Source organism: Eulemur rufifrons, chromosome 2 (assembly GCF_041146395.1).
Source record: "Eulemur rufifrons isolate Redbay chromosome 2, OSU_ERuf_1, whole genome shotgun sequence".
NCBI lineage: Eukaryota > Metazoa > Chordata > Mammalia > Primates > Lemuridae > Eulemur > Eulemur rufifrons.
Window position 1 is genome coordinate 11,869,895 of NC_090984.1, and position 22,643 is coordinate 11,892,537.

General features: G+C 55.8%; 2 protein-coding genes across 4 annotated transcripts; both read right to left on the bottom strand.

Moving 5' to 3' along the window:
* Window positions 1-136: 136 nt before the first annotated feature.
* Window positions 137-12,484, bottom strand: RGL3 (ral guanine nucleotide dissociation stimulator like 3). 2 transcript variants are annotated; one of them, XM_069495884.1, is made up of 19 exons: window positions 12,452-12,484; window positions 11,855-11,968; window positions 10,982-11,205; window positions 10,761-10,814; window positions 10,363-10,577; window positions 6,928-7,055; window positions 6,621-6,836; window positions 5,828-5,931; window positions 5,639-5,723; window positions 4,242-4,298; window positions 4,048-4,134; window positions 3,878-3,910; window positions 3,663-3,784; window positions 2,899-2,994; window positions 2,739-2,807; window positions 2,553-2,649; window positions 1,511-1,663; window positions 1,309-1,423; window positions 137-301 (listed from the first exon to the last, which is right to left on the bottom strand). In XM_069495884.1, exons 1-19 carry the CDS (start codon window positions 12,482-12,484, stop codon window positions 180-182), a joined length of 2,124 nt encoding a protein of 707 aa, XP_069351985.1. In that variant the 3' UTR covers window positions 137-179. The 2 variants fall into 2 exon arrangements, with proteins under 2 accessions (XP_069351985.1, XP_069351976.1); XM_069495875.1 differs by having other exon boundaries at window positions 2,553-2,694.
* Window positions 12,485-13,040: 556 nt separating this feature from the next.
* On the bottom strand, window positions 13,041-22,133 carry ODAD3 (outer dynein arm docking complex subunit 3). 2 transcript variants are annotated; one of them, XM_069478705.1, is made up of 13 exons: window positions 21,794-22,133; window positions 20,043-20,164; window positions 19,859-19,936; window positions 17,668-17,835; window positions 17,472-17,573; window positions 17,250-17,375; window positions 16,987-17,109; window positions 16,282-16,434; window positions 15,153-15,313; window positions 14,903-15,059; window positions 14,123-14,278; window positions 13,589-13,673; window positions 13,041-13,397 (listed from the first exon to the last, which is right to left on the bottom strand). In XM_069478705.1, the coding sequence occupies exons 1-13, from the start codon at window positions 22,035-22,037 to the stop codon at window positions 13,279-13,281; spliced, it is 1,794 nt and encodes a 597-aa protein (XP_069334806.1). In that variant the 5' UTR covers window positions 22,038-22,133; the 3' UTR covers window positions 13,041-13,278. The 2 variants fall into 2 exon arrangements, with proteins under 2 accessions (XP_069334806.1, XP_069334814.1); XM_069478713.1 differs by lacking the exons at window positions 17,472-17,573; window positions 19,859-19,936 and having other exon boundaries at window positions 13,231-13,397; window positions 21,794-22,037.
* Between the last annotated feature and the right edge of the window lie 510 nt (window positions 22,134-22,643).

Genomic DNA, 22,643 nt, shown 5'->3' on the forward strand with positions numbered 1-22,643 from the left:
CTGGGGAGAGGTCTGACCCCCAATGCCCCACTGCTTTCTATGTTTATGAGATATAGCTCCCCACCATGGCTTCTACTGGGGATATAAGGTTTCCAATAGAACTGCCCCCCACCCCCATGGCGATAGAAGCCAGGTCCCAAGCTGCCCATGGGGCCTGTGTCCTGGAGGAGAAGGTGGCCTCAGGTTGAGGAGAGAGAAGGAGTGTGCCGGGTCCCCTCTTTCCGCCGCCGCAGCATGAAGTCTCTGGGGGCAACTGGACTCATTGCATAGAAGACGTTGGCATTGTCAGGGATCAAGAGCTCTGTTCAGAGGTGGAGAAGATAGTAATAAACCTGTACAACCTTGCGTCTCCCCAAACAAAGGACCTGGGTAATCTTCTATCATTCACCCTAAGGCCTGAACAGCCTTGGGTCCCTCTCCATCCAGTGCTGAGCCAACCTCAATCTCCTCTTCTTGGGAACCTGAACACCTTCTCACTTGAAGCCTGTACAACCTCATGTTTCCCCCCACCATAAGCCTGGGCAACCTCCTATCATCCCCTCACTCCATGGAGTCTAGAAAACCTACGCTACAAGTCTGGGCAAACTCAGGCCACCCATCCCCTCCCCTGCAACCACTTCCCAACCAAGCTTATGCTGCTCTCACCATGAACTTGGACAACTCCCCACTTTCAGCCTGCAGAAGCCTGTGGCCCTCACACTTGACACCTGAACAACCTCATGTATTCTTTGTTAATGTTCGACCAACTTCATGCCATGCCCTTCAGCATGAATACAACCAACCTCTTGCTTCTCCCTGCCAAAGACTGGACAACCTCATGTTCCCTTACCTTAAGTTTAATGCCATTTGGCCCTCTCCCAGCTCAAGTTCAGATAACTTCAGGGTCCCTGTGGCAAGCCTGGACAAACTCATTTCCTCACAAATCCAAGCCCGGATCCCCTTCAGTGTCTTCCCCCACCAGGCTGAGCCTGAACAACTTCATGAACCTATAAACTTAAGGTCAGACAACCTTCCATGCTCCCTTCTCTCATTTGATCCTGGATAATCTCATTGCCCCATAAATCCCAGGAAGACAACCTTCAGTGCCCCTCTCTGTCACACTGAGCCAGGATAACCTCATGGCCCTACACCATTGAGCCACAGACATTTTAGGACCTCTTATCCCCACCTTATATCTTACCTCTACTCGGCCTGAACCACCTCATGGCCCTGTGAGCCCAGGTAACCTTGATCTCCACCCTTGACCCTGGTCAGTCTGCTGCCCTCCCAGCTGCCCCTCGGCCTGAGCTCCGAGCTGTCCCTGCTCACCCCTGTCCCCAGGAAGGACTTGGAAGAGCTGGTAGTCACGAGCCCAGGGCTGGGGCACATTGTGCTTCTGCAAGGCTCGCAGCACCACGCTGGGGGCTTTGTCCTGACTAGTAAGCTGGAAGAGAGGGGTGGGAGGTGAGGTGCGAGGGCCCCATCCCCAAGGGCAGGATGTTCCCAGCAGACCCCAGGCCCAGCCTCTCACCAAGATGCTCCGATATAGGTTCCCATGGTCATTGTTGATGCTGACACGAATGACACGGGCCTCCGAGCTCTCCTGACCCAGGAGGGGGATTCGAGGGCTGCTCAGGGTCAAGGCCAAGGGCTGAGGGCCTGGCAGGTCCGGGCTCAGGGGTAGCTGCAGGCAGTGGGGGTTGGGGGCTACAGCCTTGCTCATCTGCAGATGCTGAGGGGTGGGAGGGCAATAGTATCCCTCCCCAGCTGGTGTATTTGTTTTTACATTTTTAGAGACAGGATCTTGGTGCGTTGCCCAGGTTGGAGTGCAGTGGCATCATCTTAGCTCACGGCAGCCTCAAACTCCTGGGCTCGAGCGATCCTCCTGCCTCAGCCTCCCAAAGTGCTGGGATTATAGGCATAAGCCACTGTGGCTGGCCCCCACTAGTGTATTTAATAGGCTTATGTTTACAATCCTGAGGACATAAACTACAAATCCCTCTAGACACACACCCAAAGCCTGGCACACACAATTAGGGCACACACACAAGCCTGCATATACTCCATCCCATCATATACAGACCTGGTCCTCTGTTACAGAAACAAACATATGTATGGCCCATATACACACAAACCCACGTTCACACACAAGAAGTCCTGTGTACACATATATGCTCACAATTGTATACCCACAGTATGTGTCAATAAACAACCCCCCACACAGTCCCGTGGACATACACATCCACATTTCCCCTTTATGTATGTAGATTCCTAGGGACACGCATGTCCTCAAAAAAGTGTGTGATTTTACCCAGGAGTACCCTGTGGGTCAGCAGACACGGGTCCAGATTTGAGCACAGGCGAGAATGGTAGGTGATCACTCAAACAGGGTCGTGGAGATACGCACAGAATTCACTAGATGTATGCCTGGAGTGCTTGGCCAGTCTGCTGGAGACACGCCTGGCCTTGCAATCCTGTGTGCACGTGCACACACACACACACACACACACGCACGCACCTACATAGAACCTCCTGCCTGCAGTCCCATATGCACACACAGGCGGGCTTGGTACCTTGGTGCTGGGGCCCTGGGGCCCTGGAGAGGCTGGAGGACTTCCAGGAGGAGGGTCCTTGGTTCTAGGACTCGATGGGGGGGACCCTGGGGACAGACTGGGGGGAGACGCAGAGCCCGACGTGGGGTTGCCATTCCGACCCCTGATCTCGCCGTCTCTAGTCCTTTGGCCAAGCAGGAGGCTCACCTAGAAGCGGGTGATGGCAGGTCCCCAGGACTCCCACTAGGGGACGAACTTTTCTCTCGGGACAACTTCCTGAGGGTGGATGCAGGGGGTGAGGCAGAGGCAGGAGCAGTCTGCCCCCAATGTCTGCCCACATCACCCCCCCACACACCCAGAGACTCACGCACTGAGGCGCTTGGTGAGGCTGATCCGTCGCCGGATACGTGGGGAGCTGGGGCAGGAGGCAGCGGGTGGCTCAATGACACGAGAGACTCGGTAGCTGAGGGGTTAACGTGCGGATGAGCGTGGAATGGGGCCAGGAACCACAGGGGATGAAGAGATAAGAGTTAGCATCAGTTGGGAGATGCATTTTGGGTGTAAGTGGGGAACAGCCCGGGGTAGAATCCCAATGTCAGGGTCAGGGTAGTAAATGAAGGCCATTGAGCCATTGGGGTCTTATCTGGGGTGAGACGAGATGGCTGGTTGGCAGGTCACAGGGGGATTCACAGTGGGGAGCTAGGAGTTCAATCGAGTCAAAGTGAAAGTTCAGGGTCAGATTGGGGTCAATGGTTAGAATGAAAGGAATCAGTGGTGCTATTGAGGTGGATGGTGAAATAAACATTAAAGTGGGACTGAGTGACTCAGAACTGGGGGCCAATGATGGGGTCATGAAAGGGGTCGTGGGTAAGACAGGATCAAAGTTGAGGAAGAGAACACATGGGACAATTGAGTGGAATGGCCAGCTAATTGAAGTCACAAAGTCAGATGTGGTCAAAGTTTGAGGTCACAGGGTGATCTGATTGGGCCGGAGCTGACGCAAGGTCACAGGTTGGGGTGGGGTCAGAGGTTAGGAGACGGTCCTGGGAGGAGCTGGAGAGGTGCATGGGGTGAGTGGAGCCCGTCAGCTGGGGAGAGGGCCAGGAGAAGGCCAGGCCACAGGGCAGTCACCTCTGCTCCTCGCTCAGCTGGCGCTGGGCACGCAGGGCGGCCAGGATGGGCGGGTGGGGACTCAGGCTGTAGCTGCGACAGCGCCTCTGAAGCTGCTGGATGTGGGCCAGGATCTCCCACTCCTGGGGGGAGAGCCTCTGAGACCCCGCCCTGCCTTACCCCCACCCTTGGGGGTACCCCCCCCACCCTGCACTCACCCTAGAGCACCCACTCACCTTCCTCCTCTTCTCAAAGTTAATGAGTTCCCCCTGGAGGCAAAGTTTGTCTGAACTGCAGCCTCCAGGGCCAAGGGTTAAGGGTCAAGGTTAGGGGCTGGAATGTCAAGAGCCCCACTGTGCTGGGGCAAATGGAACTGAGGTCAGGAGTCAAGGGTCAGGGGTCAGACCTCTAACATGTCCGGCAGGGCTGTGTCCAGCATAACCAGGTCCGTGAGAAAGGTGCCAAGATAGGGGACAGGGCCTGGGGGCAGTTTCTGCAGCCCCCAAAGGTCCCGTCACTCTGGGCCACCACTGACCCCATCACCCTGCATGCCCCACCCTGAGAGTCCCACTTGTCCCCATCCCAAACCACATCACTCACTGAGGGCAGGCTTCCTGGGGGGGTGTCCTCCTCATGGGGTCCCTCAGTGGCCTCTTCCTGGGGAGAAGGGAAGGGCTGAGCAGCCCTGCAGTCACCTTTGGCCTTTCTCAGGGAAGATGCTTCGATACCCGCCATATGCACGCATCAGGCTTTCAGCGATCACAAGCCAGTGGTGAAGAACCAACCCAAGGAGTCGGGCCACCCCATGTGGTGGGAGGACAGGGAGGGAAGAGATAAACAGCACGGGGCAGGCCCCATGGGAGGTGGAGTTTGTGGGTGCCATGTACCCCAAGCCAGCCTTCACACAGGACAGAATCCTTGTCCCCAGCCTGGATGGAACAGGCCCACTGGGCATCCCCCGGGAACACCTTCATATTATCACTCTGCTGGGTAATTATATAATCACTGGGATAGTCACTATTGCCCTCTGCGTCTCCCCTTTGGGGGTCTGAACTCCTCCTGGGAGCAGGAACTGCATCTGTCTGTCCTCATTATTTGAGATATTCCTTCACTAACAAGATATTTATTAGCCAGATGTAGTGGCTCAGTGGCTCACACCTGTAATCCCAGCCCTTTGGGAGGCCGAGGCAGGAGGATCGCTTGAGGTCAGGAGTTCAAGACCAGCTTGGGCAATATAGCAAGACCCTATCTCTTAAAAAATGAAAAATATTAGCCAGGTGTGGCGGTACACAACTATAATCCCAGCTGCCAAGTAGCTGCGACTACAGGCACATGCCACTATGCCCAGCTAAGTTTTCTTTTCTTTTCTGTTTGTAGAGATGGGGGTCTCGCTATTTTGCCCAGGCTGGTCTTGAACTCCTGATCTCAAGTGATCCTCTGGTCTCAGCCTCCCAAAATGCTGGGATTACAGACATGAGCCACTGTGCCCAGCCATCTGCAGGAGTTCAGTGATCAAGTTGCATACATCGCTTGAGGGGTAAAGAATGTACAAGGCCGAGGGAACAGGCACCCCACCCCACCCCACCTATACTGTACTCACTTTAAGAAGCAGCGACTGATTGCAATTAGAACCTAACTCTTGCCTATAAATAAACCAGAGTTGCTGGCACACAATTTTTAGTTTTGCTTATCGAGGTAAAGTCCCCAAGCACAATGTTCTTTTTTTCACTCTGTGCTATGACTCTGGCCTTAAGTAACCTTTTCCTTGTGACTTCTTGTGTTTTGTCGAATGAATAAATAAGGCAGTCACCGCGAACTATAATGCAGGAAGGAGAGGAAATAGAAACGTGAGGCTGGCCACGGACAAGGGAAAGGTCGTTGCTGAGGTGTAGGGAAAGGACACGGAACGTTTTGACAACGACGAGGCGGTTCCTCCTGCCTGGCCCCAAGTCCCTCGTCCTAGATCTGGAATCGGCTGGGTCCACATCCGTCTATACCTGGGAAAGGATCTCTCTGCTGCTGAGGTGGTTGTTCTCATCCGAAAAAATCTGCGAAAGTTTTCTGAAAGTGGATAACGGTTCCCTGGTGGGGGGAAGCGGGGCACAGGAGAGGAGCGAGGTCAGAGATCAGCGGCTGGGAGGGGCAGAGCTGGGGTGGGGTGGGGAGGAGGTCCCGCCCCAGCTCACCGGCTCACGGCCCCCCAGCTGCGCTTGAGCCGGTAGATGGGGTTAGACTGCAGGGCGGACAGGATGGCGCGCAAGGAGGAGAAGTTCCGCAGTTCTCGGCAGCGCTGGGGGCGGAGAGGGGGCGCTGGTCAGACCCCATGTCTGACCTCCAGTCACCATCCACCTTTGATCCCGTGACTTGTGACGCCAGGACAGACCCCTACGACTCACCCACATCTGACAAGCTACCAAAACTCCCTCCTCCCCTGGGAGTCCTCTCCTGTCCCTCCGCCCCAGTCCCTCCCCCAGCTGCCCCCCAGCCCCTAACTCGACCTTGGCTTCTCCCGTCCGGGTTCCCTACTTCTCCCAGGCCCCTTGGGCCCTAGACGTGCCCAAACAGCATGTGTCCTGGACCCAGAGCCCTCCTCCCTGAACCCAAGCGTTACTGCTACGTGTCAGCTTTCTGTCGTCTTCCCCTCCCACTCCTGGACACGCCCCTACTCTCCCTCTGGAGCCCCCACTTCATCTTCCTTCCTGCCCGGAGGCTTCTGCCCCTCCCTTCCCTAATCTCTTTCGGGACCCCGCTCCAATCCTATTTCCTTTCCGTCACCCCTGCGCCCGTCCTCTTATCCCTAGACAAGCCCAGTGTCCCTCCGCTGTCCCAGACTCAGCCACGCCCAGGCCACCTCTTAATTGTTCCCTTAGGCACCTCCCAGCTCCACCCTCCTCTTGTTTCTGGACCCAGTTCCGCCGCCTTCCGACCGCCCCTGCCTCCCTTGGGGGGGCCAGGCCCCGCCCCCGCCTCTCTACTCACCTGGGCGATGCGGATCCACTTCTCCAGCCGCTGCGCCCTCTGCGGGGCGGTCAGGCCCGGCGCCCCCAGCACGGAGCCCAGCACACAGCCCGTGACGGTGTTGAACTGGGCCACGGTGGCGCGCACGGTTGGGGAGACGCCTGCGGCCCCTGGACGGTCCCGCTGCGACCACACGGAGCCCAGGCACTCACAGGGCCTCACGCGCGAGAAGAGCTCCTGGACTCGGGGTGGGGGTGGCAGGATTTGTCCCCGGAAGCCCTGCCCGCAACCCACTGCACCCCATCCCACCCTAGGCCGGGGTTCTCACCACGTCCAAAAGGGTCAGCTGCTCAGCTACCTCATCCACGCTGAAGTCCAGGAGCTCGGGACCTTCCTCCTCCTCCACGCAGCCCTCCGGGGAGTCTGGGCCAGGGCTTTGGGCTGCTCTAGAAGGTCCTGAGCATTACAAGGGGTGAAAAAACTCTCAAGCTGGAATCCAAGACTGGCTGTGTGATCTGGGCTAGTCCCTTCCAATCTCTGAGCCTCCCTTCCTGATCTATAAAACAAAGACCTCCCTAGTGTGTTTAAGAATATATAATATGCGCTGAGCACCTAGCATGGTTGCCTAGGTAACTCAGCATGCTAACTCGGGGAGGGAGAGACTATTATTTATCCACTTTTTACAGGTAAGAAAACTGAGGCATGGAACAATTTGCCTTAAGTCACACCTTCAGTAAACCGGAGGGTGGGGATTTGAAGCCAGATGCTCGAAGGCTGGAGTAGAAAATCGAGCTTTATGATGTTGAACCTGTAATAGGATAAGATTCACCTGCCCTCTTTTTGGAGAGGTTACAGCTGTTGTCAGAAAGTCCCAAATTCAAACCCAAACTTGTCCACCGGCTTGCTGTGTAAACTAAAGCATGTGTTCACCCTGTCTGTGCCTTGGTTTCTTCATTTGCATTTTGTTTTTTAAGATGAACAAGGCGGGGCGTGGTGGCTCACGCCTGTAATCCTAGCACTCTGGGAGGCCGAGGTGGGTGGATCGTTTGAGCTCAGGAGTTCGAGACCAGCCTGAGCAAGAGTGAGACCCCATCTCTACTAAAAATAGAAAGAAATTATATGGACAGCTAAAAATATATATAGAAAAAATTAGCCGGGCATGGTGGTGCATGCCTGTAGTCCCAGCTACTCGGGAGGCTGAGACAGGAGGATCCCTTGAGCTCAGGAGTTTGAGGTTGCTGTGAGCTAGGCTGACGCCACGGCACTCACTCTAGCCTGGGCAACAGAGTGAGACTCTGTCTCAAAAAAAAAAAAAAAAAAGATGAACAAGAACACGCACGCCAGACTGCTCTAAAGTGCTCTATAAATATGAATGATTTTAAGACTTTAGTGGATTTCAATGGTGGCGCCCCCTAGGGGACATTGTGGAAGTTGGAATCTTAAATTGTGCCACCAGCCTCCAAATGTCCCTCCAGACATTCGTGCGGTTGAAAAACCTGTTTGCAATAATCTGCATCTACAACCTATTTTGCTCACAAACACGAGTTATTTTGGCTCCGGGAATGCAAGGACGGTGAAAGTCTGGACTTTGTTTTATTTGGAAATTGCGTTATTCACAAGTTTAGAAAATGATGTTGCCAACATTTATGTTGCTGTCTTTGCATTGCCAGTGCACTCCGCTGCATTAGTTGGTACTTCTAGCTGTCACCTTCACTGTGATGCTACAACAGGTAAAGGAACTAGACAACTTCATCATGTATCCTAGAGAGGCATGCCCAAGCATTAAAGAAAAAAAAATAGTTTAACGTCCGGGTGCAGTAGTTTATCCCTATAATCCTAGCACTTTGGGAGGCTGATTCGGGAAGATCACTTGCCCTCAGGAGTTCGAGACCAGCCTGAGCAAGAGCGAGACCCCATCTCTAGAAAAAAGTAGAAAAATTAGCCGGTCTTGGTGGTGCTCGCCTGTAGTCCCAGCTACATGGGAGGGTCGCTTGAGCCCAGGAGTTCAAGGCTGCAGTGAGCTGTGATTGCGCCACTGCACTCCAGCCTGGGTGACAGAGAAAGATTCCATCTCTAAAAATAAATAAATAAATAAAATAAAGTGCGTCCCAGAGCCTGGTACATAGTAGATGTTGAATAAATGTTCATTTTTTCCCCCTCTGCCCACAAGGAGCCTAGGGCAGCACTTTCCATACAATATTCTGCAATGGTGGAAGTGTTCTCTACCTGTACTGCCCAATGTGGCTACTGAACACTTGAAATGTGGCCAGTGGGACTGCAGACGTGAATTTCTATTTGTATGTAATTTTAATTAATTTAAATAGCCACAGGGGCTAGTGGCTACCACATTGGATATGAAACTCTAATGACAGAATCAGCTGGTGAAAGCTTGAAGGCAGAAGATACTTAGTAGACAGGAGGGAAGAAAGGGGGACAAAAATGTACAAATAACTGAGACTTTGTCACCAGGGATAGAGAAGTGGCTGCTACTTTGTAAAGCAGAGAGGAATGTGGTCACTTTAATCTGGGGATTAAAGGATGAGGATTAGGGATATAGACGCTTTTGCGATTCAGATCAGATCAAACACAGATGGGTGAAACATGATACTTTATAAGTAGGATGCAATCATTCAGTCAACTAATCCATGTTGTTCCTGCCCTTGGGGACAAGATGGACATGCTTCTCCTCTCATGCATTTACAGTCTATGGATGTGAGTAAAAGCAGGAATGGAGGAAAGAAAAGCGGTGAGTGCTTTGCAGAAAATAAGGCAGGCTAGGACGACATAGGACGGGAGGAGGTCACATAGGATGGGAGGAGGTCAGAGAAAACCTCCCAGAGGAGGTGACATTTGAATAAAGACCTGAATGAGGTATGCGAATACTTTTCCCTCCCCCAAAAAGCACTCTGCGACAAAGTTGGCAAACTTTTTCTACAAAGGGCCACATAGTTTGTTGGCATCTATTCTGCAAGAAAATATTGGTACGACGTCTTGTATTCATTTTTTTTTTTTTTTCATTTTTTAGATATGGGTCTTGCTCTGTTGCCCAGGCTGGAGTGCCTCATCGCTCACTGCAGCCTCGAACTCCTGGGCTCAAGCGATTCTTCTGAATAGCTGGGACTACAGGTGTGATCCACCACAGCTGACAACTTCTTATATACATTTTATTAGAAGCAGTAGATATCTAATAAGTAAAAATTAGTGATAACAATAATGAAAATAATACTATATGCCAAGCTCTTTTGTTTGTATGTTTACCTGTTTAGTGATCATCCTTGCTAGGGAACTGGGAACCTCTGTCCAAACTTATGTGCCCAGAGCCAGTGGCTGAATATTTGTTGAATGAATGAAGAGTCCCATGAGGTAAGTACTGTCACCACCCCCATTTTGCAGCTACTGAGACTCAGAGAGCTGAAGTGACTTATCCAAGGTCACCCAGTCAGCAAATGGCAGTACTGGGATTTGAACCCAAGTCCATGTAGCTCCTAGGATAAGTAGTAATAGGATGGTTTGTGGCTAGAAACACAAAGCATCCTGACCAATGGAGTAGTATCTTTGTAGTTAGGATGGAGGGAGGGAAATACTAGACACATGTTTATTCTTCAGTATTCTTCAGACAAAGAATTATTATCCCCATTTTACAGGTGGGGAAACTGAGGCTTAGAGTTAAAAACCTTGTCTGATAGGAGAGAGAAAGCCCATGGGGGAGGGAGTATGCAGGAAAAGCCTTCTCTGAGCGCCACCGGTGTTGCAAACCTCTCACCTGCCCACGACGCAGGGAGCTGCTCCTCTTCCTGCTCTTGCTCAGCTTCCTCCAAAAAGTCCTCCAGAAGCTTCTCTGCCTCTTGGGCCTCAGCCCCTCCTGGGGCTGCCCAGCCCAGAAAGGTTCGGACACTGCTCAGGTCCGAGTGGGCAGGTGGGTCTCGGAAATCCTGAGGGTGGTCGCGAAGCCAGGAGCCCAGCACGGACACCACAGCCCTGGCCAGAGGGGCAGGGCCTCAGAGCCCGGCCCAGAGTGGGGGGCCTCAGATCTGACTCCAGATCTTTCATAACTTAACCTGCGACTCTCAGGTTACCCAACCCTCTAGCCCTCAGGCCTGAACACTGATATTTGACCTCTAGGGTCCCCCAACTCTCCCACCCCGGTGGTGGGGGACCAACCTCAGGTTCTTGTTGAAGCTCACATCTAGTCCCTCTGCCTTCTGGATCGCTACCCTGCAAAGAGGCAGCCCCGATCAGGTGAAGAAGTGGGGGCTAGCGGGGGCCTAGGAGGAGGGCTCTGGGTTTGGGGGGTATTTCCTGGTTCCAAGCCTGAGATGGTGGGGGGGATGCCCAGGTGGGGGTCTAGGGTGGGAACGTGGAGGTTCTGGGTCCATACTGACCCAGGAGGTGGGGGCGGTGGCATTGGTGGCAGCAGAAAGCCCAGCACCCGGGCAGTGGGCACAAAGGCCCGGTGGGTGGCCAGGAAGGCTGGCACAAAGCTTGGGTCCTGCTCAGGGTCTCCAGACACCAACTCTCCCACCAGCCGTTCCAGCCGGGCCGCCCTCAGCGCCCGCACCTTGCTGGTGCGGTAATGGAGGAAGGTGTCTGCAGCCAGGGTGGCGGCCTGTGGGGTGGGGGAGGGGCAGCCCTGAGAGACCAGGAGTGCTGCCCCCACCCCCCAGCACACCTTCTCCAGCCAGGCCCAGCGCTATCACCACTCTCGAATCTCCTTCCTCTAAATCGCGGCCCCTGAAGTTCTTATTTTGCCCCGTCCACAAATGATTCCTGCAACCTGCTCTGGAAAACCTTGTCCTCCCAGGCCCTGCCCTGTGTCCCCCTTCACTTGGCCACCTCCCACCCTCAGGGCTGCTCTCAGGCCTCCAGTCGCGCTTCACTGGCCAGCCCGGCCCTGCCCTCCGCTTCACATGAGCTCACCTGGCCACTTCTAAACCCCACTCCTCCTTTCAGCTCCGGCCCACTTACACCTGCCCTTCCCAGTCCTGCTGTCCAGTTCTGCCCTTGCCTGGTTGTCTTGGGAACCGCGCAGCCATCACCTGGCCCCACTCCATTCTCTGGATCTACCCCACTTGCCTGGCCTCCCCCAGGCCCTTTTCTACCCTCACCTGGTCGCCTCTGGGCCCCGCCCTTCCTGGGGCCCGCTGCACCTGGCTGCCCCAGCTCCGCCCTCACCTGTTCCTCCCAGGCCCCTGCGCTCTGCCCCGCCCGCGCCGGGTCGCCTCCCGCCCCGCGCCACCCTCCAACCCCTTCCTCACCTGGCTGCCCCCAGGCCCCTCCCCCGGGCTCGAGCGCTGACTGCGCTGACGCCGCAGGGAGACACTGTACACCGCGCCGTCCTCGGTCTCCTCGCCCCAGTCCTGCAGCGGCGCCTGGACGCAGAGGCGGGCTCAGGGCGTTGCGGGGGAGCGGCCCCGGGACCTCAGTCCCCCTTAAGCCATGTGGACTCAGGCCGGGTCTTCCAGCTCCATTCCGCGTCCCCTTCCCCGTCGGAGTCTGCGAGACTCGGGCCAGGGTCCCAGACTAGTCCCCTCCTGGCCGGGGATACCGTCCTCCCAGGTCTCGAGGGGATGGGGTGGCATTTGGGGATGTTCCAGGGTCCAGTCTCATGGAATCTGTCGCTGACCCCTCCCTCAGACGCGCTCAGAGACCACCCACCCCCACACTCCCTAAGAGGAACCAGCCACTTCACTGGGTCAAGAGCCGTGAGTCGCGGGTAGGTGACTCCAAGGCAGGTCCAATTTGGGAGGAGAAAGGGTCCGACGGCGGGCACCTGGAGTTTCTGGACCTCCTGGAGTTTTTGGACCTCGGGTCACCAGGGATGAGAGTGGTGCCCGGACTCCCTGTCCCCTTACCAGGGTGAGCTCCTTGCCTGCTGTCCGCTCCATGGCACGCGCCCGTCCCCTCCTGTGGCGCCGCTGAGTGAGGCGGAAGGGCCGGCGGGTGGCGGACAGTGGCCGGGCGCTGGGGCTGGCTGGGCGGGGCGGGGCGGCCGGGCTCCATGGGGCGGGGCGGGGCAGGGCGGAACGGGCGGGACCCACGTCTCTCCGATGCCACCCGCCGAACCCCAGGGTCCAGGCCCACCCGCGAGAGTTCCCGGCTCTCCCGATAGATGCGTATCAATCTGTCCCCAGGGGATGGGGCTTTCTCTATCCCCATACGGGAGGGAGCTAGAGTGTATAAGTGTGCCAGTGTGCTAGGTGGGGTCAGGTCCGCAGCCCCGGGTGGAGAGTTCTGTGTCCTCACGTGGTAAAGGCTAGCCTGCCCCGAGTGTGGGCCTATCTCCCATTCCTCTGGAGGGAAAGGAAGGGGGGAACCGTGTCACCAGTTGATGGGAGTCCTCATGTCCCAGGTTGGAGGGACCCGAGTCTATGACCTTGGGTTTTGAGGGACAGCCCTCTCTGGGGTGGTGAGGGGTCAAGAACAGGCGAATACCCACGGGGCTGGTGGGTGACCTTTATTGCGCGATTCCGAGACCGGAGCAGACCCGCTGAGAGATTTACTGTGGGAACGTCCGGCATGGCCCTCACCTCTCCTCCGGCGCCGCTGGTCCGCCCCGCTCCGGGTACAGGGTACAGGCCGCGTTCAGCCCCCTTGAGGGGCCCCGTGGGCCCGCGCTGGGCCCAGAGGGGATGGGGGCTCCGAAGGGGCCCCCAGGCGCCAGGCGAGCGCGAGAGTGAGTCTAGGACCTCCGTGAGCGACTGCGCTTCTTGTTGCGGCTTTCGATTAATTTCTGGGAACGGATCTTGAGCGCTGCGCGGTTCACCACCTCGTAGTCCTCGTCCTCACTCTCCTCTTCATCTGCTGGAGGCACCGAGGCCGGAGGGGGGCGGTTCGGGATACAGGGTCCCGGCTCAGGTTTCCCTTCTCGGCCTTTACCCCCCCACTCCTACCTTGCCCTGGGCTGGGCATCAGACCACTCCCTTCTCCTGGGCTTGGGCCCCCCCCCCAATCCCTTTCTCTCCGCTCCCGGTGCCCCCGGCCATACTGACCAAAGAACTTGTCCTTGGAACTGACAAGAGGCAGGGTGATGCGGGTGTTGTACTGGGGCAGCTTTCCCTCTAAGGTGGCGTAGAACTATGGGAGGACAGGAGAGAAGACTGTGGGCGGGGCAGGGGCCACAGAGAAGTCCCGTTCTCCCTCCTCTCCACCCCATTCCGAGATATGCCCTGATTCCAGAGACCACTGTCCACTCCTATCCCTCCTCAGCTCCCCCCTTTGTCACTCAGGCCCACGCCTGGTCCCTGGGCCCTGTCCCTAGGCCTCTTGAGGCCGACCCCTGATCCCCTAGCCGCAACCTCTGGCCTCCCAGGTCCTGCATGCAGCTCTTCTGGCTTCTCTCCCTTGTGTCTTAGGCTCACCCTCAAACCTCACCCATTGTCCCTAAGGCCCCTTCCTGGCTCATCAGCCACCACAATGGCCTCCCGAGGGTTGCTGCTCCCCGCTTTCTGGCTTTCCCACTCAGCCCCACACCCTCAGCCCCACTCCGTGGCCTCGGGACCCCTGGCCTCTGGCCGCAGGAGCACCTCTCGGCCTGCGATGTGCCGCAGCATCTCCGGCACGTCCTGGCTCTCGAGCTGCCCTTGCAGTTTCAGCAGCTTTTCTTCCACCAGGCCCAGCAGGTTCGGCAGATAGTCACCTGCCTTGGGATCCAACTCCTTTCCCGCGAAGCGGCTGTTCTCCTGCGGCCAGGGGCGGAGCAGGGTCAGCCCAGAGGGGCGGGGCTTTCTCTCATGGGCGGGGCCTTTGAGGTAAGGGCCACCCACAGGGGTAGTGCTAGCCTCTGGGGGCGGGGATTCTGAAGTCAAGGCCACGCCTGTGAGGGCGCGGCCTCTGAACCCTAATGATATAGGAAAAGGGTAGGGGGGTTCTTTTGGTGTATAACTGGAGAGAGGCCATTGTGGCGATGGTCTTCTGCAGAAATGTGCCTCAGCTGCGGGGAGGATGGGACTTCTCCTGGCTCAGGCCGCTCCAGGATTAGGGCAGGGTCTCTGAGGTTTTGGGTGGGGGCAGGGTAGGACTTTCCCGTGGGGGCAGAACTTGAGGCTGGACAGAGTATCTGAAGTCTTGGGACTCTTGGCAAGTGAAAAGGCCTTCGCCAGGAATGCTGGGTGAGGACTGTTGAGCAGTGGGGTGGGGCTTCCCTGTAGGAGGGACTTCTCCAATAGGCAGCGCCTCTGATGTCCAGGACAGAGGATGGCATGGGCTTCCTGGGGCCGGCCAGTGTGGCGGGAACCCCTGCTGCGTGGCTGGGCCTGGTAGGACCTGCGAGGGTCTGGTGGGGCTTCCTCGGGGCTGGGGCCTACCAGGGTGATGTGGTTCAGCTTGCTCGCCAGGTGCTCCAGGCTCTCCTTGGCAGTTTGCATCGCCCGCAAGGTGCGCTCCAGCTGACCCTGGGCCTCAGCTTGCCGCTTCTCCTCTGCCTTGAGACGCCCCTCAATCTCGGTTTGTAGCTTCTGCTGGCTGCAGGAAGCGGGGAGGTCATCTGCCTGGGCTCAGCTGGAGCTCAGCAGACCCCGCACCTTCCACGCCCTCCCTTGGGCACTGCAACCTCACCTCACCAGCATGGCCTCCCCGGAATACTTGAGGTCTTCGAGTTCCCGCTGTAGCCGCTGCTTCTCTTGCTTCAGCTTCCCCAGCGCCTGCTCATTCTCCCTTTTGAGTGTCTCCAACTGCTCGAAGGTGTCGCCCTGGGCCAGGAACCGCCGCACCACCATCTGCAGGCCACCCAGCCCCAGTCAGAGCCAGGGCCTTAGGGAGGCACAGCTGCGCTCCATCTCCTCTTCCCCCCCAGGATGCAGAACAGGCGGCCTAAGCTGATGGCTTTAGCACAGCGATGTCTGGGGACTCTGTGGGTTGGACTCAGGGCCGCTTCAAGGGTGTGCAGCCCCAATATATCATTTTTTGCGGGGCCTTTTCTTGTCTATATAAGGAATTAGAATCAGCCAAAATCAGCATGCGGGGGCAGCCGCGGCGAGGAGCACAACTGATTTGCAAAATCTATGTGCCAGCAACTTCTGTCGGCAAATCTCGCCCAACTCTGCAAAGGAATACCGCCCATCCCTGGAGCAATCTCCTAGCCAGGCCCGCTTCTGGAAAGGGGCCAATCGCCTGAGTGCCCCCAAATGACCTCATAGATCAGAGTTCTAGACTCCTGGGGGTGGACCTAGCAGGGAGCTGGAGGGCACCCAAAGGGGAGAAACTGGGCTAGGGTCCAGCATTCACAGCCGGGAACCAGGCACCTGAGGGGGACACAGTAGTCTTAGAATATTTCAAGGAAGAGGCTGCAAAGTTAGGGACCCTGTTTGCCCAGATCTGAATGTGACACTGGGCCATCTACTGTATCCCAGGCCGTTTTGCAGGAACTAGAGACAAAAAACCAGAGAGAGAAAATTTCCAGTTCTCCTAGAGCTGACATGCCAAAGAAGTCAGTGCGGTGTAAGATAGAACAGAAGGCGAGGGAATGACCGCGAGTGTAGACAGCTCGTGCTGGTTTTGCTATGACAGGGCAGCAGAAAAACTGGGCAGTAGCTGGAGAGGGAAAGGATGTCTCCTCGGAAGAGAGCAGGTTTGTGCGCTGAAGAACTGACCCGGCAGAGAGGGGAGGCGCGGTGTGTTGGTTTCGCCCGCCTGGGCAAGGCTGGGGCACGTCTGGGGGGCGGAGAGGGCTGCAGGCAGCACTCACATGCGTCTCGGCTGTGCCGGTGGCGTCCTTGACCTTGCCGAAGATCACCTCCATCTGGTACATGCTCCAGCGCCGCCGCAGCTCCTCCTCCTTGGGGCGCAGTGTGTCCTGGGTCGTATCCTCTGACTGCAGCAGCAGGTGCTCGCGCTGGGTCTGCCGGTGGAGGTCGGGACCAGGGTCAGCTCACAGACAGGGCTTAAGGCGGAGGCCAGGGAAGGGAATCCAGACAGGTGCCCGGGAGGGGACCAGGCTCCGATGGGGTGGGGGGAGGGACGGAAAAAGTCTTGGGGCCAGGAAGGGCACAGGGGCAGGGGTCAGGAAGGCGGGACAGGGCCTTGGTAAGGGCTGGGCGGGGCGTAGGGGGGATGGGGGAGACGGAGTCAAGAGAGGCAATGAGGTGTTAGGTAATAGCTGGGCTAGAGTCAGAGTCAGATTTAGGACTGGGGGCCTAGTCAGGCGGGGAAGGATGGTCAATGAGTAAGGGGAGGGCTGGACGCCATGTCAGAGCCAAAATGGGGCAATCAGGTGGGAAGTAGGGGAGGGCGGGGTCTGGGATGTGGGAGGAGTCCTTGCATCTAGTGGGGGTGGGGTCAGGGAGGGGGCCGGGTTAGGAGAACCCTTAACGGTTGGGAAAAGGTCTAGATCAGGCAGAGCCAGGTCATGGATGGGCTGGGCCCACATCCCTGCACCCCTGGGTGCTCCCACCTTGCGCTCCATGCGCTCATTCTCCAGTTTCTTCTCCTCCGCGCGCTTCTTGCAGTCAGTCACATAGCGCTCGCGCTTCCTGCGCTCTTGTAGCACAGTCTCCTCCAGATACTGCAGCTGGTTCTGGAAGGGGCCACGGGAGCAGGGGGACAGGCTGGCACCTGCCTCCAGGCTCGGCTCTCCGCAGGGTACTGGTAGATCCGTGGGAGGGGCTGGGGACCGCCGCAGCTGTGCAGAACCCCCAGGGGCAGGCGGGCTGGCACCTTGGCAAAGTCCCGGGCATTGAGGGCCTCTTGGTTCACCACGTGTAGTTCCTCCAGCTCGTGTTTGGTCCTCACCACCTCAGCCTCCATGAAGTCCAGCCGGTTCTCGAAGTTAAGGCTCTCCTCCTGGGGCGTGGGGGTGGGGCAGGCCTGTGACTGCTGTCCCTGGCCAGGCTTGCCCTCCCTACTTGCCTCCCCCTCCCTAGCTGTCCTAGTCCCCACCTGTAGATAGGCCTTGAGCTGCAGGTACACGCTGGTTATGTGTTCTGCCTCTTCCGCCTTCATCCGGGCCTTTTCCAGGCGGTTCTCCAGGTTGCGCATGGTCTAGAGGGCCGCACAGCTGTGCTGAGTCCCCTCCGCCCTCAATAGCTCTCCCGGGACCCTGGCTCGCAGGCCTCACCAGCCCTATGAGCCCTACCTTGGCTACCTCCGTGTTGCTGTCGCGCGCCTCGGCCATCTCCAGGTGGCGAAGGCGGTGCTGGAGCTGGAGCTCTTCCAGCCGGCTCTGCCTCAACACTACCTGGTGCCGGAGCGCGTTGAGCTGCTTCACCTTCTCGCTGAGCCGGTGGTCCAGGAGCTCCAGGGCCTGCTGCAGGGAGGGGAGCGAGAGCAGGGGCGGGGCCTGAACCCCCACCTAGTCCTTCCTCCTTCCTTCTCCTATATTGTGACTTCCGGGACCACACTCTTCAAAGTTTTCCACCTGCCTCCCTGGCCACCCCTTCTCCATTTCCTTTGTCTTTGGAGAGAGCACCCGAGGCTCTCCTCTCTGTCCTGGTGACCTTACGCAGTCTCAGGGTTTTAAAAGCCATATGTATATTGAAGACACCCGAATCTAACCTCCCCATTTGAACTCCAGGCTCACCTTTCCAAATATACACTGCCTTCCAGCTGTCTCCACGGGCGCCTCAAAACCATCGCGTCCAAAATCAAGCACACGATAGTCCCCCAAACCTGCCCTTCTCACATCTCCCGTCTCAGATCACGGCGGCTCCATCCTTCCCAGTACTTGAACCCAAAACCTTGGTGCCATCTTCAACTTTTTTTCTTTCTCTCCCATCTACATCCAATTTGTTACCAAATTCTGTTCTATTTCAAAGATTCCCCTGGAGATCTCTCTTTCCTTCCATTTCCATCGCTTTTATCCTAATGCAGCCAACACCATCTTTTTTTTTTCCTAAGAGACAAGGTCTCACTCTGTCACCCAGGCTGGAGTGCAGTGGTGCTATCATAGCTCACTGCAGCCTCCAATTCCTGGGCTCAAGTGATCCTTCTGTCTTGGCTTCCCAAAGTGGTGGGACTGCAGGTGTGAGCCACCACGCCCGGCCCCATATTTCACCTAGATGACCTATGCCTGGCCTGCCTTCTTTCCTCCTCAAAGTCCATTTTCCAAGTCTCTGATTCTTGCTATGAAGTTCCTGGTCTTCATCATGGCCAACAATGCCTGTTGCATGGCTGAGCCCTGGCTGTCATCTCTACCTCACCTGCTACAGAGCACCCTTCACTCTCTCTCTTGCCACCCTGGCCTCTCTCCCTCTCTCCGACATTTTAAGTTTGTTCCTACCCTGGGGCCTTTGCACTTGCTGTTCTCTCTGCCTGGAGCATGCTCTTCCCCAAATCTTTTCCTGCCTGTCCCATTCTCAGCTCAAATGTCATTTCCAGAAGAGAATGACAGCTCTTTGCTGACCCCAGCCCCAAATCTAAAGTGCCCACCCCGTCCCCAGCCCTCTCTAGCAAATCACACTGTTTTGTTTTATTCATTTCTCCAGGTATTACTAGAAATGACTTTGTTTGTTTGTTTGAGACAGAGTCTCGCTCTGTTGCCTGGGCTAGAGTGCCGTGGCGTCAGCCTAGCTCACAGCAACCTCAAACTCCTGGGCTCAAGCGATCCTCCTGCCTCAGCCTCCCGAGTAGCTGGGACTACAGCCACCTGCCACCACACCTGGCTAAGTTTTCATATCACCCAGCTACTTTTTTTCTATTTTTAGTGGAGATGGGGTCTCGCTCTTGCTCAGGCTGGTCTTGTATTTGGGGTTTTTTTTTTTTTTTTTTCTGTTTCCCCCACCGAGATATATGCTTTTTTTTTTTTTTTTTCCTTTCTTTTTTTTAAGATCTCACTCTGTCAGTGAGTTCAGTGGAGTGGAGTGCAGTGGCGCAATCATAGTTCACTGCAGCCTCGAACTCCTGCACTCAAGCAATCCTCCTACCTCAGCCTCCCGAGAAGGCACACAATACCACACTTGGCTAATTTTTAAAATTTTGTGTACAGATGACGTCTCGCTATGTTGCCCAGGCTGGTCTCAGGCTCCTGGCTTCAAGTGTTCGTCCTGTGTTGGCCTCCCAAAGTGCTGGGATGATAGGTGTGAGCCACTGTGCTCAGAGGATATGAGATTTTTGGGAGTGGAGACTTGGTCTGTTTTCATCACTGCACCTAACACCATGTCAGGCGCAAGCACAGTGCATAACAAAGATGGAATTGAGTGAGCACATGGATGGCGGCTTGCATGGAGGAAGGATTGGAGAGGGTGGGACTAGAGACAGGAAGTCCAGAGGGGAGGGGACCCAGGCTGGAAGTGAACGGCGATGGGCAGTGGGGTAAGAGTGGAGCAAACCTGGCCTGTCCTGTTCTTCAGGTATGGCTTCTCTGACTTCCATTCCTGAATCACTGTCTGGACCACTTTCTCATCTCCCTGCATAGAGAGGATTCCAGTCATTCCTCCACCCAGGCCACCTCCACCTGAGGCCAGGCTGCCTCCCTGTCCCCTGGAATCCCTTCACCTGCCTCTGCACCCTCACCTTGAGCAGGTCCATCAGCTGTAGTTCCAGTGCCTTAGTCTCCTCACGGAGCTGATTAATGGTCTCCTGGTTCTTCTTTATGTTCCATTGGGAGCTCTCACGAAAGGCCTTCCGGTCACCCTCTAGGGGGTGGGTGAGGTGGGCATACACAGCTCAGTGTTACTGGGTGGCTTCAACATCCCAGAGGCAATTTTTTTTTTTTGAGACAGAGTCTTGTTCTGTTGCCCGGGCTGTGCCATGGCATCAGCCTAGCTCACAGCAACCTCAAACTCCTGGGCTCAAGCAATCCTTCTGCCTTAGCCTCCCAAGTAGCTGGGACTACAGGCATGTGCCACCATGCCCGGCTAATTTTTTTCTATATATATTTTTAGCTGTCCAGATCATTTCTTTCTATTTTTAGTAGAGACGGGGTCTCGCTCTTGCTCAGGCTGGTCTCAAACTTCTGACCTCAAGCGATCCTCCCGCCTCGGCCTCCCAGAGTGCTAGGATTACAGGCGTGAGCCACCGTGCCCGGCCTCGGGAGGCAAGATCTTTATGCAATCATCAACTTCACATTATAGTAATACAGTCGTCACTCAGTATACTTAGCGGATGGGTTCTGGGACTCTTGATTATAACAAAATCCACACATACTCAAGTCCTGTAGTCAGCCCCGCAGAACCTGCATATATGAAAAGTTGGCCCTCCATACACTGGGGTTTGTATCATCAGAATACGGTATTGTTGATCCTAGTTTGGTTGTATTAATAGACATGGAACTCATGGAAGGCCAACTCTATGTATTCAAAAAAATCTGCATGTAAGCGGATCTGCACAGGTCAAACCCGTGTTGCTCAAGGATCCACTGTACTTCACTTTGAGCTTGTGTTATGTGTTGGATGCTGGACTAAGAGGTTTCCATGTACCATGTATCATATCCAATAGGCACATATCTGTATGCATATCATACCCATTTCACAGATGAGGAGACTGAGGCTCAGACTGGTTAAATTGTTCAAGGTCACATTCAGTCTCATTCCTGCACCCACACCTTCAACAACTATGCAACATTACCTCTTAAGAATAATAAAAATGATAGTACCATTAATAGCTTACACCCAAGGATTCCTCAACCTCAACACCACTGACATCTGGGCTGGATAATTATTAATATTTGCTGTGGGGAGCTGTCCTGTGCCTTGGAGGATGTTGAGCAGCATCCTGGCCTCTACCCACTAGATGCCAGTAGCAGACACCCCCCCCCAAACAGTGTGACAATCAAAAATGTCTCCAGACATTGCCAAATGGCCCCTGGGGAGCCAAATACCCTACTCCATTGAGAACCGCTGGTTTGCACTTTATAGTACTTTACTGTGTACCAGGTACTATTCTAAGCATGTTACATATTTCAAGTACCTATGTTGTATGTTTACTATCCCCATTTAACATATGAAGAAACTGAGAGCGATTGGGTTACTCTTAGTTCCCCAAGGTCAAACAATTATTGTGAAGAGCCAGGATTTCAACCCAGAAAATCTGGCTCTGAAATCTATGGTCTTTACCACCACATACATAATAGAAGAGCTGAAGTTACATTAAAGTATGAAATACACTCGGTGCTGAGCTCAGGAGAAGTTTTAACAGTGAGATGAGGAAAGCCATGGCCACGTAGAGTCATGCCGGTGAAAGGCCTTTGTCACACTATGTCTGGTGAGAAGACTGTGTGGACACAGTTGACCCCTGACCCTCTGTGCTCTCTGGAGCCATCTTACCTAACAGTTGTATCTTTCTTTGTAACTCAGCCACCTGCAAGTGCACAGTGGACTTCCCCACACCGCGGCGGAGGGGTCCGACCTTGAAATGGGGTGGGGGCCAGGCCTGGACCGCGCCCTTGCTTCGGGGGTGGCCATGCTTGGGCGGAGCCTTCCTGTTTTTGGCCTTAGAAGATGGCGTCGTAACCTGGTCCTGAGCAGGCAGGGCGTTGGTGGCGGCCGCCCAGCATAGGGGAGACGTCATGATTGCGTTGGGGCCGAGGGCCCCTGGGGGCTGGGGGGCAACTAGGAGTCAGTCGCCCCAGTCCAGGATCTGTCAGCTCGAGTTCCTTGGGCTCTGGGAATGCACTTTCCGACCGCTTGGCGGGGCCTCTCAGCATCTCCCAGTTGCTAGGTAACTTCCTCCCCTCCTCCCTCCGGTGTTTCCATGGAGACCACCCGCGTTCCATTGCACCACTTTCATTGGCTGACGCTGCGCGGAGGGGCGGTCCTATCAGGGGGCGGGGCGGAGCCGCGCAACAGGACTGTAGGAGAGGGTACTTTGAGGATCACATGCTTATCCAATTTTTCTCCGCCCTTCCCTCCCTTCCCCCGCCGGGGTTTCGCTGGTATTTTTCAGGAACTTTCTTTTCCGGTTTCAGATGCCGCCACTCCCAAGATGGAGGTACGCTGGGCCGCCATTAAGAGCGAGCCTTCAGAACTATCTTCTCTAAGGCTTCACAGTCCTGCCCAAGATGGCCGCCTGGATTCCGGCACCGCCCCCGCGTTTGCCTCTCCCAACATGGCGGCCCTGAGCGGCTGTACGGTACGCAACGTAATATCGGAAGTGATGCATCCCGGGCTTTTCCGC